The following is a 12,640-nucleotide window of genomic DNA, read 5'->3' as shown; positions in this document are numbered from 1 at the left end:
CAAAGGAGTGTGGTCAGATGCTATCCACGGAAGATGATTTATCATTTAGATAATTAATTATGTCGGGTTTCCATATAAGTTATGTCAAGTTTTTAGTTAAAAAGGAAAAAGTGATATTAAGTTATTCGGTCCGATTTCGGTTAGTTCCAATGGTTCTTGGCATAAATCCAGATTCGGACAAAACCGAATTATAAATTCTTATTTCAGATCCAAGATTTAACCATATTATAATGGGTTGGATTCGGTTCAGGGTATTCGGTCCGAAACTGGATTCGGTTTTTGGTTTCAGTTCCAATTTGACACCCTTAATATAACACAATTGTTATCCGAAGAAAATTTTGCAGTATATTAACTAAGATGTCTAATGTAGCAACAAGCATATTTTCTATTTTACAATATTAATGGCAAAGTTTTTTAACTAACAGGTTTTAGTGAGTATTTCTAGCCCAGCACCAAGTTTTGCCACATGAAAGAGTCACTAATGGTCTAAGAGCTGCATGTTAAATTTTAGACCCTAATTCAAGAATTTACATTCCTATGTATTGGAGATTCACTAATACTTTCAACTGCATGTTTCTTCTAAAAGAAAAATACACTTTTTATTGAACTTTCAAAGTTTTATTTTCTCACTTGGCCAACTTCTTTTTAACTAAAACTTGAAATATGAGCAAGGGAGCTTGGTTCTACTTATCAACAAAATTTAAGCTCTATCCAATGTGTCCCATGGTAGAGACTAGTGGGATTTTAAAGATATTGTCAGACTAAGACTAGTGGCAATGCCGAAGGTGGGAGTTGGGATGACTAGTGGTGTTTGTTTTGAGTTTTGTACTTTTGAAGTCTTTTTCTTCTTTTAATGAAATAATCCTCTAGCAAAAAAAAAAAGTATTGGTATTGAGTAGCATATCAGAAGAGTGATTTTAACAGACGTAGCATATTGTATCAAGAGATGCAAGATACATTCAAAATATGCATGAAAATGTTTAGGATACATACTAAATACAATTTTAAATCATAATTTATATGATCAATGACTAGATGCTGAAGTAATGAAAACTTTTAGACAGTTTCTGGGTGTACAAACTAATTTTGGAGCCGAGATGTCGGCAGTAATATCTGGCTTGGAAATTGCAAGAGAGATGGGAATCACGCACTTATGGATTGAGAGTGATTCGGTGGCTATGGTATTACTCATATCTAATTGGAAAATTCCCTGGATTGGGTTACAGAGGTGGATGAGTTTGATCCCATATTTACAACCATTGATCTAGAAAATAACTCACTATCTTAGTGAAGCAAACCCAGTTGCAGACTTTCTCACGAAGTCGGCTACAAAATTTGAGCTATCTTTTCCAATTTCTGCTTGGCCTTCGTTGGTTGTAACGGATTTGAAATTAGACAGTCAAGGTCATCCTAGATACAGCTTTAAATAATGGAGTTTGTTTTTGTTTTGGGGCTTTGTTCAGGTGTGGTTTCTATTCTGCAAATGGCAATGCCAAAGGTGGAGTAGTCTCCCTCTGATCCCAAATTATGTAGTCTGATTGTATATTCTTTTTATTCTTTCTTCTTAATACAAATGACTTTTTAGTGAAAAGAAAAAGATTAGGCATACCAAACTAACAAAAAATAAAAATTATTTCACTCTCCAGCTTCGCATTGCCATCAACAAAAGGAAAAATCACACAAAAGTTGCTTGCCTTATAGATCCACCTCCGCATAGCCATTAGTAGACATCATAAGGCAAGACAACATAGGCACATCCGAGGAAAAAAAAATCAATCAAATATTATCTAGGTATAAACAAATAATATATAAATATATCATGTACAAAATAAGAACAAGGTAAGACAAATGGAGGTCCAGTCTATTGGTGGCCTCAGACATCAATTAAAACTGTAGAAACATGGATGAGGAATTTCATTTGGTCTGGCCAAATGGAGGTTCAGAAAAAAACCACTGTTAAATGGGAGGACTGTTGCAAGCCAAAGAAGGAGGGAGGTCTGGGTATTCGGAAGTTACGAGATGTTAACAGAGCTTGTCTATGTAAATTATTATGGAAAATAAAGCATGAGGATTCTAAAATGAGTCAATTTTTCAAAGCAAGGTTTACTACTAGCAACGGCGATCTCAGGAGCTACAAGTCTTCATCTATTTGGCAGGGTCTAAAAAGGGTGTGGGATTTTGTAACAAATATGGAGAGCTGGACAGTAGGAAATGGCGTCAAGATCAGCTTATGGAAGGATCGTTGGTTAGAAAATTCCTCATTGGTGGAATCCTCTAATCTGGACTTAGAAGCGCTTACTTCGAGGCAACTGCGGGTGGCAGATTTCATTAGGAATGGTGAATGGTGCTTCCCAAATATTTCTTTATCATTCTTGTCTGAATCATTTGAGAAGGCGAAGAGAATATCCCTAACGAATTTAGAGGATGTATGCCACTGGAAATTATCTTCGTCTGGTGCCTTTTCTTTGGCCTCGGCGTGGGAGGAGATAAGAAGGAAAAAGGCGCCTGTTTCTTGGTTTTCCATTCTCTGGAAAGCTCTTTTACAGCCACGGCAGACAGTATTTGGATGGAGGTTAGCCCATGGTAGTCTCCCTACAGATGACCAAATGTGCAAAAAGGGGATTGCAATGCCTTCGAGATGTGGGTTATGTGAAAAGGCAGAAGAGTCTTGTTCCCACCTGTTTATTCACTGTGAGTATATCCAGGCCCTGTGGAATATGTTCTGTGATCTATTTAGTGTCAAATGGCAACACTTCACAAGAATGGAAGATTTATTTAGTTGGTGGAAACGTAAAGCAAAATCCGTCACATTCTCAAGACTATGGCTTAGTGGCGTGGTGTTAATTCCTTATGCAGTTTGGATGGAGAGGAATATGAGAATCCACGAGGGTGCCTATTGGCATCACAGGCAGCGTTTTGCTATGATTAAAGGTGAGATAGGTATGATTTCGACAGTGCACCTTGGGAAAACCTTGTCCGTAGCTGATTTGATGTGTGCCAGGAGAGTGGGAATTCCCCAGGTAATTGGCAAGCAAAGAGAAATTTTTGAAGTTCGATGGTGTCTCCCCCCTCAGAACTGGATTAAGCTAAATACTGATGGGTGCTCGCTAGGGAATCCTGGAAAGGCTGGAGCTGGCGGTGTGTTTAGAAATTACAAGGGTGAACCTTTGCTGAATTTCAGAAATTTTGTTGGTATAAAATCTAACTTTGAAGCTGAATTCTTAGCTCTCATTACTGGCCTTGAACATGCAAAAAGTTCTTGTATCCAAAACCTTTGGATCGAGTGTGACTCTGCTGCTGTGGTGTTCTTATTCTCCAAAGGGCTGGTTCCATGGTTTATTCAGCAAAGATGGAGGGGTGTTCTCTCTTATTTGGGTTCAATTTCTTGGAAAGTTACTCATTGCTACCGCGAAGCAAATGTGGTAGCCGATTTCTTAGCGAAAATAGCAGCAAGATTTGAATAAATTCCCCTGTCGAAGCCTGGCCCCTCCTCACCTCCAGGGAGCTGGAATTGGATGCGGCCCAACGGCCAAGATTCCGATTCACTTAGTTATTTGTTTTTAAAAGTTTTTGTTAGACTTAGGTCTGAGGTCCTCTCCTACTGATGGCAATGCCGAAGGTGGGGTTGATTTCATTTCCTTCGTCTAAGCATTGTTGAGTGTATCATTCCTATAGTATATTCTTTCTTTTTATTAATCCAATTGATCTTTAGCGAAAAAGGTAAGACAAATTAAGTGCTTTCAATCGATTACATTTAAAGGATGAGATTTCTTATATTCACTAATACCAAAAAAAATTCATTTTCAGTTTGGGGGAGATTTATGGTTAAGATAGACATATAGCTGAAAAAAAAATATTAGTTTATACAATCATTCAAGTTGTTTTTCACTAATCTAGTGATCAATTAAAAAAAAATGTCATTAAAAATCAATACTTGGGAAAAAAATTCAAATTTTTGATAAATAATTGTTCTTATGCAAATCTGGTTCTGATTCTTTATTGTAAGCTATTTAATCTCCAAATGATGATGAAATCAAACGCTACTAGCTTTTCTAATACAAGCAAAGAATCACGATAATTTTTCCCCAAAAAAAAAATTATTCGATTGCCTTACAAGAGCTCTTGATAAGTATTTTACAGTCACAAATTATATTCTATAGTTTATAAGAGATGTATTGAGTGTACCGAAAGGTATCAACCATATAGGGTCACGTATCAACCGGATACATTCTTTTGGTATCATATCAATACAGTATTGTTCTGGCCACTTAAAGATATGATACATCTTTTCATAAGGTTTATAGGCATGCATGAAGAAAATAGATTTCCCCTCTCATCGTATCCTGAACTTCTAATACTTTAACTGAATGCTAACGCCCACCCAAATGATTACAGGAATTTTCAATATATACTCCACCATCTTCTCCCAACAAATTTGTGTAAATGTTCAAAAAGTCAATGCACCTTAGTCTAATGCAACCTATTTACACCTGATCATTCAAAACATACAGTTTAGCCTTTCAAAAATTAGAGCTACATCTTCGAGTATACTCTTTAACAAGCTTCGCAAATGATGAGGACTTGATCTTTAGCAATTCTGCTGGGGAATCATACTCTAATATATGGCCTGCTTAACACAAGAAAACATGTCAATCTGATTAGTCACGCACTAGAGATAAAGAAATTGAATTAATTCAACCCTTCTTTGTAGTGTACTAAATGCCAGCAAACTAACCATTATCGAGGAGGAGGACCTTATCGATATCGAGAATTGATGTTATCCTATGTGCTATTGTGATGACAGTAGACCCTGAGAAGTGTTGCCTAAGGGTTTGCTGAATTAGATAATCAGCAGCAATATCCATTGATGCAGTAGCTTCATCAAGTACTAAAACTTTACTCTTCTTGAGTAACACCCGTCCTAAACAGACTAGTTGTCTTTGACCCATGCTCCAATTCTCTCCATTCTCAGTAACTATGATAGTCACCATACGAAAACGGGTTAGTTATTTAGGATCTTATTTTCATTAATTTTTTTTTCCCTACTTCTTTTTGGAAAAGGGTTGGGGTTTAGTTGTGCACTAGAAGTTAGATATATCAAACAATAATAATGTTATTTTGAAAGAAGTGTGCATGGATAAATTGATGTTGGGAAACTTTTGTATAGAGTGAATATGAGAAAAACTAACCTGAAGAATCAAGCTTCCCTTCCTTCTTTCTAACTTCATCACCAAGTTGACATCTATCTAAAGCCTAAGAGAACAAAAGATTAATGTCAACTAATGATTTTGCCTAATTATTCAAGATCACATAGTGTTGATTATTAAATATGAGCTAAGCAAGAAATAAAATGAAGAAGCAAGGGACATGAAGGGGAAATGGAAAACAAGGCAGCAAAAACAATGCACTTCCCAAGTCCCAACTAAAAGAATATCTTAGGCCAAATTTGTATAATGTATCCAATGAAATGATTTAAATATTAAATAGAACACGACCATGAGAATGGAGTACACAGAGATACATGTCCTAAGTAGCCAATTTTGCATGTGTTTATTTTGTGTGCAAATCCCTAGCAAGTTAAAAAAATCGTCTATCATATCTTTGTTATTGAGTAAATATTATTAACCATTGCACCAAAAAAATTTATTATTATTAAAAATGAAAAACTCACCTCCCATATCTGTTCATCAGTGTAATCTTCAAGCGGGTCAAGGTTACTTCTTAGAGTCCCCTCAAACATTACTGGGTCTTGCGGGATGATGCTCAATCTTGACCTCAAATCATGAAGGCCAATATTGAAGATGTTGATACCATCTATCCAAATTTGACCAGCTGCAGGCTCAAGCATGTGGAAGAGAGTTTGTACGAGAGTTGATTTACCACTTCCTGTTCGCCCAACAATACCAATCTTACTCCCTTCAGGGAAAGTGCATGTAAGACCTTGCAAGACGAGAGGAAGATGTGGGCCATACCGGACCTAAATATATATTAAATAATCAACTCATCAAGCTTAGTAGAATTCCATGAGAGCAGAAAAAAAGGTCCAAAAATATTAGATTTATAGGTTAGGGAGATTACCTGTAGATCAACAATATCAATTTTTCCTTGTGATGGCCATTCATGACTTGGCTTATTTTCTTTTACAAACAAAGGGGGTTCATTAGGGATGCAGGCATACTGCAATATTCTCTCAATAGATATGATTTTGTTCTCAAGACCGCAAAGATCCCATATGACCCCATGCATACTGAAACTAAGCCCATATGTGACTGCTAAACCCATAACACCTTCAAGATATAAGAAAACAAACTAATTTAGAAAACATACATTCATGTGAGCAACCAATCATAATTGCCCTTAACAGTGGTTTTATAAGATCTCAAGTTCAACTTTTTACCAGGAGCGAGTACTCCCTTCGGCACTAAGATCAGAAAAACCAAAAAGATGGCATATGTGATGGATGCCAACATATCCATGCGAAAGCATAACCACTCTACTGCACCAGAGAAATAAAACCTAGGCCGGAAATACTCATCCACTAACTTGAGGTTTGTGTCCATGAACCTCTCTTCTTGATCAAAGCATCTGATTGTGGTTGAACCTAAACTAGATTCAGTAAAGTGTTGTATAATTGGAGCTTGGCATACTCCATACAATCGTGATAGTTCTCGTGCTGCAGATATGTAGTATTGCTAAAATACAAGGTTCATATAAAGAAAATTAGGTACAATGTAAAAATAACAAGTGTCAAGAGTAAGGTATTGTTAGAAAATGATATAGGCTTTTTATATGAGGTATTTCTCAACATCAACATTTAGATGGTTGATAGTTACACTAACATCATAAATGAAATGGTAGGAAAATATTTTATTCTATTTTATTTACTTAAACTGTTGAACGGTCGATCTTTCCTACTTTTGTTAGATGTTGAATTTCTATCCTCAAAATCTAAATTGAAAAGTTTACCGGACATAAAAATAATTGTATCGATATTTTGTGGTATCCATTTTCTTTTTATTTTTTCAACCAAATAGTAATATGTTCAAATTTCAAGTACAACTAATACCTCATGTACTCATATCCAAATTTTTTGCCAAATTTGATATTAAAATGATGCACAGGAGAATATAGCCTTGGTCTTAATTGTCAAAAGCACATGATGTGCAGTTCAGTGCTGAAATGAATCGTAATATAACCTAGGCATTTCACTTAGGCTAAGTGCAATTCCTTGCATACTAAGTATAAAGCATATCTAGCGAGCTTCATTTAGGAAAGAATGAGGGATGTGAAGGAAATATGTAAAGGAAAGGGGAAGAAGAACTTTCTATTGAATTAATAATGTGGCAATAGTTCCTAAGTGATCCGCCTAAATAAGTTTCTCTTATTTGCTCAAATGTTTTTTCACATGGCAGTTCAACTGAGGCTCAAATTTTGATGATGTGAGTTTTCAAATTATCAACCTATCCATCTATAAAATTTGAGCCTCGAATGATTAAGACTTCAACTTTGGTAACTTTAGGCAGCTTTAGTTCAATCATTGAAAATAAAAATGGTAGAAGTCCAAACATGGTGTACCATAGAATGGAAATTGAGTCCAAAATAACACATGACAAATTCAAAGGGGGAGCAACTATCCAATGGTTTGTTTGACTAAATCAGCTCTCCACATGACCCGAAACTGTTGGACCATGAAGATAAGGCTTTGTAATGGGTTTTTTTCCTTTAATCCTCAATTTTTAAATAATAAGAAATATTATTAATTTTCCATTTTTACAATTTATATTTATTTTATCAATTTATCATTTTAAATTAATAATTAATTTATTTTTATAATTATTTAAATAAGATTCTCCCCCTTTTTTTGGACCTAAGTTTTCACTACTTTGCTTTGCTTGTACCCATGTAGCTGACCCCATAAAGTTTGGATAAGGCTGAGTTTTTTTTTTTTTTTTTAATTATTAATTGGTTTATTATTTAACTAGTGTAAAAATGAAAATTTATTTTATAATTATTATTTGTTATCTTCTTTTAATTATTATCTTGTCTTTAGTATAACATTCAACTAATGGAGCTATCAATAGAGCTACAAGCCAAATTATATCTTTATCCCCTACGTATCTAAACTATTTTATAGATGCCAAAAGTTCAGTCACTTCACTTTGAATGCAGTTTACACTTCGATAACATTGGACTTATTTGGTCCATTTTTCTCGGACAATATTAGTAAGCAAAAGACGATGTCATTGTACCAATTTACATGAAAATGTGTGATTACAAAATGGATTTCTTAGATATTCTTTATAAATTTAAGAAGGATATTAAGATTTAAATCACTACTTTCACTCCCAGGCATGCATGCATCCACCACTAAATCAATTATGTTGTGACAAAGCAAATTCTGATCTCAATACCAAAAAAAAAAAAAAAGAACCAACTTGTATTATGTCATGTTAATCATGAAGAAAATATGGTTAACTTTGATTTTAAAATTTTAACCATGAGAAGCGGAAATGGATATAGACCTGGTACCAAATGCACGCCACAGTCATCGGAATAAAAACTATCAACATTTTCCATGCAACTTGTGACATTACTGCGATAGTTCCCAAAAATGTTGTGATTGAGATAAGAAGTTCTTGAAATTTATGTGGAATAGAGGTATCAACTGCACTTTGATCTACGGATGCCTGTTTACAGAAGTAAAGTTTATTTAAAATTAAATTAACTTTTACAGTAATCAAAAAAGATCATTTGGATCCCAAGAGTAATTAAGAACATTTACTAACCCGGTTGAGAATCCTTCCACTCGGAGTAGAATCAAAAAATGATTGGGGAGCACGAAAAATGCACAAATGCATTTTGTTGAAGAGCAAAGTGGCTGTCTTATATCCAACAGTTACAATGAGCATGGACCTTATAAGTGTACAAAGAGAGCCTCCAATGGTTAAAGCAATATAGGTAAAAATGAAAGTAAATCCTGTAACATGAAGTCTTACATTCTCTGAATCAGGATTAGCCAAAACCATCCAGTAACTACTAACTATTAAGAGAATCTCAAAAAAAATTTGTGCTAGCAATATCAATGGCACAAAAGACCCTTTATATACAGCTGTAACATATTTCCAATAGACTGAAGGACTAACTCCACCCTTTTCTCTCTTTTCTTCTTGGACAAGTTGCCCTTCTGGCCCATTAGGCATTTTAGTTTCATAACTTTTTGATTCCATTACTTTATCATCTTGAATAAACTTATCACATAACATATCATCATCATCCTTGTCATTAATTAAATTATCTAAAGCAGCCTCATGTTCCACAGAATTAAGTTTTTCCAAAGATTTCTTATGTGGACCCACTAACTCCATAAAATCAGTTCCTGAACTAAGAATTTCTTCATACTTTCCTGCTTGAGTAATCTTTCCATCTTTCATCACCTATCAAAAAATAGAAGATAAATAATCACCCTCAAACAAGGTTGAGATACTTGAAGTTGGGAAAAAAAATGACATATTCTCACCAGAATAAGATCGGCAGAAGGAAAAAACTCTACTTGGTGGGTAACATAAATTACTGTTTTTGAACCCAAAACTCCCAACAGACATTCCTATACAAAAGTTCAAATGTTCACATTTAGGCACTCAAAAAGAATATATTATTACTTAAAAAAGCCACATAGATATACATATTTATGTAAATTAGTTTTCATAGTGATAAATAACATCAAGCCATAGGTTTTATGCAAGACCATGCATTGCTCAATATCATGTGTCCGTATATCTTGTTTGTTTAGAAAACCATGATTTCATTCATCTTAGAAATTTTTTTAAATTATCTTAAATTTATGGTAAACAAAATGTGATGTAAGCAATGAGATGCATAGCTTCAACCAATTTCGTCAAGGAAAGTTTTGGAAATAGAACTCAATAAAAAAATACCTTATCTCATAGTTTCAAGCCAATTTCATCAAGGAAAGTTTTGGAAGTAGAATTCAATAAAAAAAAAAACCTTAAATAGATGAGTTCCTGTGTGAGCATCCACGGCGCTAAAAGCATCATCAAGTAGATAAATATCAGCATCATGGTACAAAGCACGTGCAATCTGTATTCTTTGCTTTTGCCCACCACTCAAGTTGATCCCCCTTTCCCCTATGATGGTTTGATCTCCAAAGGTAAATAATTCTAGGTCCTTCTTCAATGAACATGCTTCAATGATCATCTCATACCTTTCCTTATCCATTTCCTTACCAAATAATATATTGTCTACTATCTTGCCGCTCTGTATCCAAGGTGATTGTGCAGCATAGGCCTTCTTCCCCTTCAACTTAATAGCTCCAGATACCTTTGGTACTTCCCCCAATATGCATGAAAGTAGGCTTGACTTGCCTGACCCAACAGAACCACAAACAGCCACTTTCATACCATGTTTCACTTGAAAATTAAGATCTTTTAATGTGAGATTAGGGGACTGAAGGTCCCAAGAAAAATTCCCATTGAGTATCTCAACAACAACTTCCGTATTATCTTTTGGAAGCTCATGTACTATATTTTGATGGAGATCATCAAGACAGAGGAATGAGGTTATCCTGTCAAGAGAGATTTTAATCTGAACTACCATTGCAATTGTGTCTGGGAGATTATAAATAGGTGCTTGCAACATTTCAAATGTTGCAAGTGCAGATAGAATTTTTCCCGAGTCCAACTGAATTCCCATATGCACACAAAACCCAAAAGTAACAATAGATACAAATAAGGGAGTAGATGAGTATACAAAGGCAGTCATAGCTGATGTATAAAGTAACTTCTTTAACCATTTTGTTTCAAAGTTCCTAAGATCAATAATCTTAGTCAAGAATTTCATCTCCCAACCCTGAAGCTTGAGAATCCTCATATTCCTCAGAGCCTCTGTTGTCACTTTCATCCTTCGATCTTTTGAATCCATCAATTCCCCCTGAAGATTCTCCTGTAGTTTTCCCAATGGAACATTTGCTAACATCAAAATTATTGTGGCAACAAAAGCTACAAGTGAAGCAAGACCAAGCCTCTTGTATAAGTTATACAAAGCTAAAACAAGCTGAAGAGGCACCCTCCATATATCATGCAAGTACCAACTGAAAAATCCAGTCCTCTCAACATCAACAGTCATCAAATTAACGTTTTCCCCACTAGTGTGGCCCTGCTTTGATTGGCTTGAAAGCCTAAGATTCTTCTTATAGATGATTGAATACAAGGCAGCGCGGACCCTATTTCCCATCCTTCGCAATTGGAAGAACAAATGCCTATCTGAGAGGCACTTTATGAGCTTTGAAAAAAAGAAAATAAACACTAGCATATAGCCTTCAAATTTTACTTGGTGAGAGCTATTCAGATATTGAAAAAAGACGACAATAAGGTATGGTCCAACATAAGAAGCCAATGTGCATATAACAGATAGTAGACCCGTCCATAGAATTTCTTTCCAAGTTAGAAAAATCAATGCTTTCACCAATTTGAGTGTGCTTACCTGACCACCATTACCACAACTATTACCATCAGATTCGATTTTATTTCTTAAACAAGAAAAGACCACATTGGCACTATCATAACTGGCAAGTTGAGGAATATCTTCAAGATCCAATGTTTTTTTATATCCAAGTGCAACCAAAGGACCCATCCAAGCAAAAGTAACAATACTAAGAAGATTCGCATTTGCATAAGAATTTACACTAGACTCTTGTCTATCATCGCTATTGTTTCGATTGGAACTACTTTTCAAAAGAGACTCCAAAAGATGGAAATCTTCATCTTCTTGCCCTTTACCAAGCATCTCAACATAACATATGGATGAACTAGCAATAATGGATACAGCATCGGAAACCCCCAGCAAGATTGGTAAGGAAAAATGTTTCCAATAGAAACCAAGATGTATAATAAGATAGGAACAAGACATTAGGAAGTAGAAGGCCCACCAAATCCTTAGTATAATGGGGAATTTACGCTCATTTGAATGAGAAAACTGGATTTGTAAGTAAACAGAAATAAAAAACCAGGCAAATGATCTAAATGTAAAATCCAATTGGGCAACAATCTTTAGATCAGACCATCCATGTCTATACCCAGAGAGGAAGCTTAACACACAAAGGAGAATACCACAAAGAGACAGAGCCATGCAAGATATAAGAACTAACCAATAGTATAAAAAGTATGCATTTTTCAATGTTGGTCTTGAATTTTCTAAGGTAGGAATTGTGTATCTCTTGCAAGCCCAAGAAATGAGTAAAATTAATAACAAGATTAGATGTGAAGAAGCAGAAAACTCGTGGAGGAAAATGGTTGTAGAAGACTTCGAAAAGAATACCCAGGTATTCATATCATTTTTTGATCCTTCAAAAGCATCCATCTTTGCAAATTTTCTTCTCTTCTTTTTGTAATTTGATGCCTTATTTTAGATGTCTCTTAAAAATCAACTCAATTTTACCACATTTCGAATTCATGCAAGCCCATTTGCAAAAATTCTGTGAAAACTCTAACAAATAAATACCAATCGTTTCCACCTAATGTGTTCCACAAAGACTTAGACCAATATTGGAATATCAATGTCACCCTTAACTATAGTTCAACCTGTTACAAACAGACAAAAAAGAAACAGTTTGAAAATATATAAT

General features: G+C 35.0%; 1 protein-coding gene across 1 annotated transcript; it reads right to left on the bottom strand.

The window, feature by feature from the left end:
• Window positions 1–4,194: 4,194 nt before the first annotated feature.
• LOC122063511 (ABC transporter C family member 3-like) lies at window positions 4,195–12,144 on the bottom strand. The gene is made up of 10 exons (XM_042627206.1): window positions 10,006–12,144; window positions 9,518–9,604; window positions 8,787–9,434; window positions 8,523–8,687; window positions 6,398–6,692; window positions 6,079–6,287; window positions 5,672–5,977; window positions 5,190–5,253; window positions 4,736–4,975; window positions 4,195–4,627 (listed from the first exon to the last, which is right to left on the bottom strand). Exons 1-10 carry the CDS (start codon window positions 12,142–12,144, stop codon window positions 4,521–4,523), a joined length of 4,260 nt encoding a protein of 1,419 aa, XP_042483140.1. The 3' UTR covers window positions 4,195–4,520.
• Window positions 12,145–12,640: the final 496 nt, after the last annotated feature.

Source organism: Macadamia integrifolia, unplaced genomic scaffold, assembly GCF_013358625.1.
Source record: "Macadamia integrifolia cultivar HAES 741 unplaced genomic scaffold, SCU_Mint_v3 scaffold1346, whole genome shotgun sequence".
NCBI classification, from domain to species: Eukaryota; Viridiplantae; Streptophyta; class Magnoliopsida; order Proteales; family Proteaceae; genus Macadamia; species Macadamia integrifolia.
Note: the sequence above shows the minus strand (reverse complement) of the source record. Positions and strands in the feature narration are given on the sequence as shown.

Bases quoted from the DNA above. Each gene is read 5' to 3' on its own strand.
- LOC122063511 (XM_042627206.1), bottom strand. From the start codon at position 12,144: ATGGCTCTGTCTCTTTGTGGTATTCTCCTTTGTGTGTTAAGCTTCCTC. The intron at 8,688-8,786 runs GTTAGTAAATGT...TTCTGTAAACAG, and splicing joins GTGGAAGGATTCTCAACCGG to GCATCCGTAGATCAAAGTGC. The intron at 4,976-5,189 runs GTTAGTTTTTCT...TGACTATCATAG, and splicing joins AGGGAAGCTTGATTCTTCAG to TTACTGAGAATGGAGAGAAT.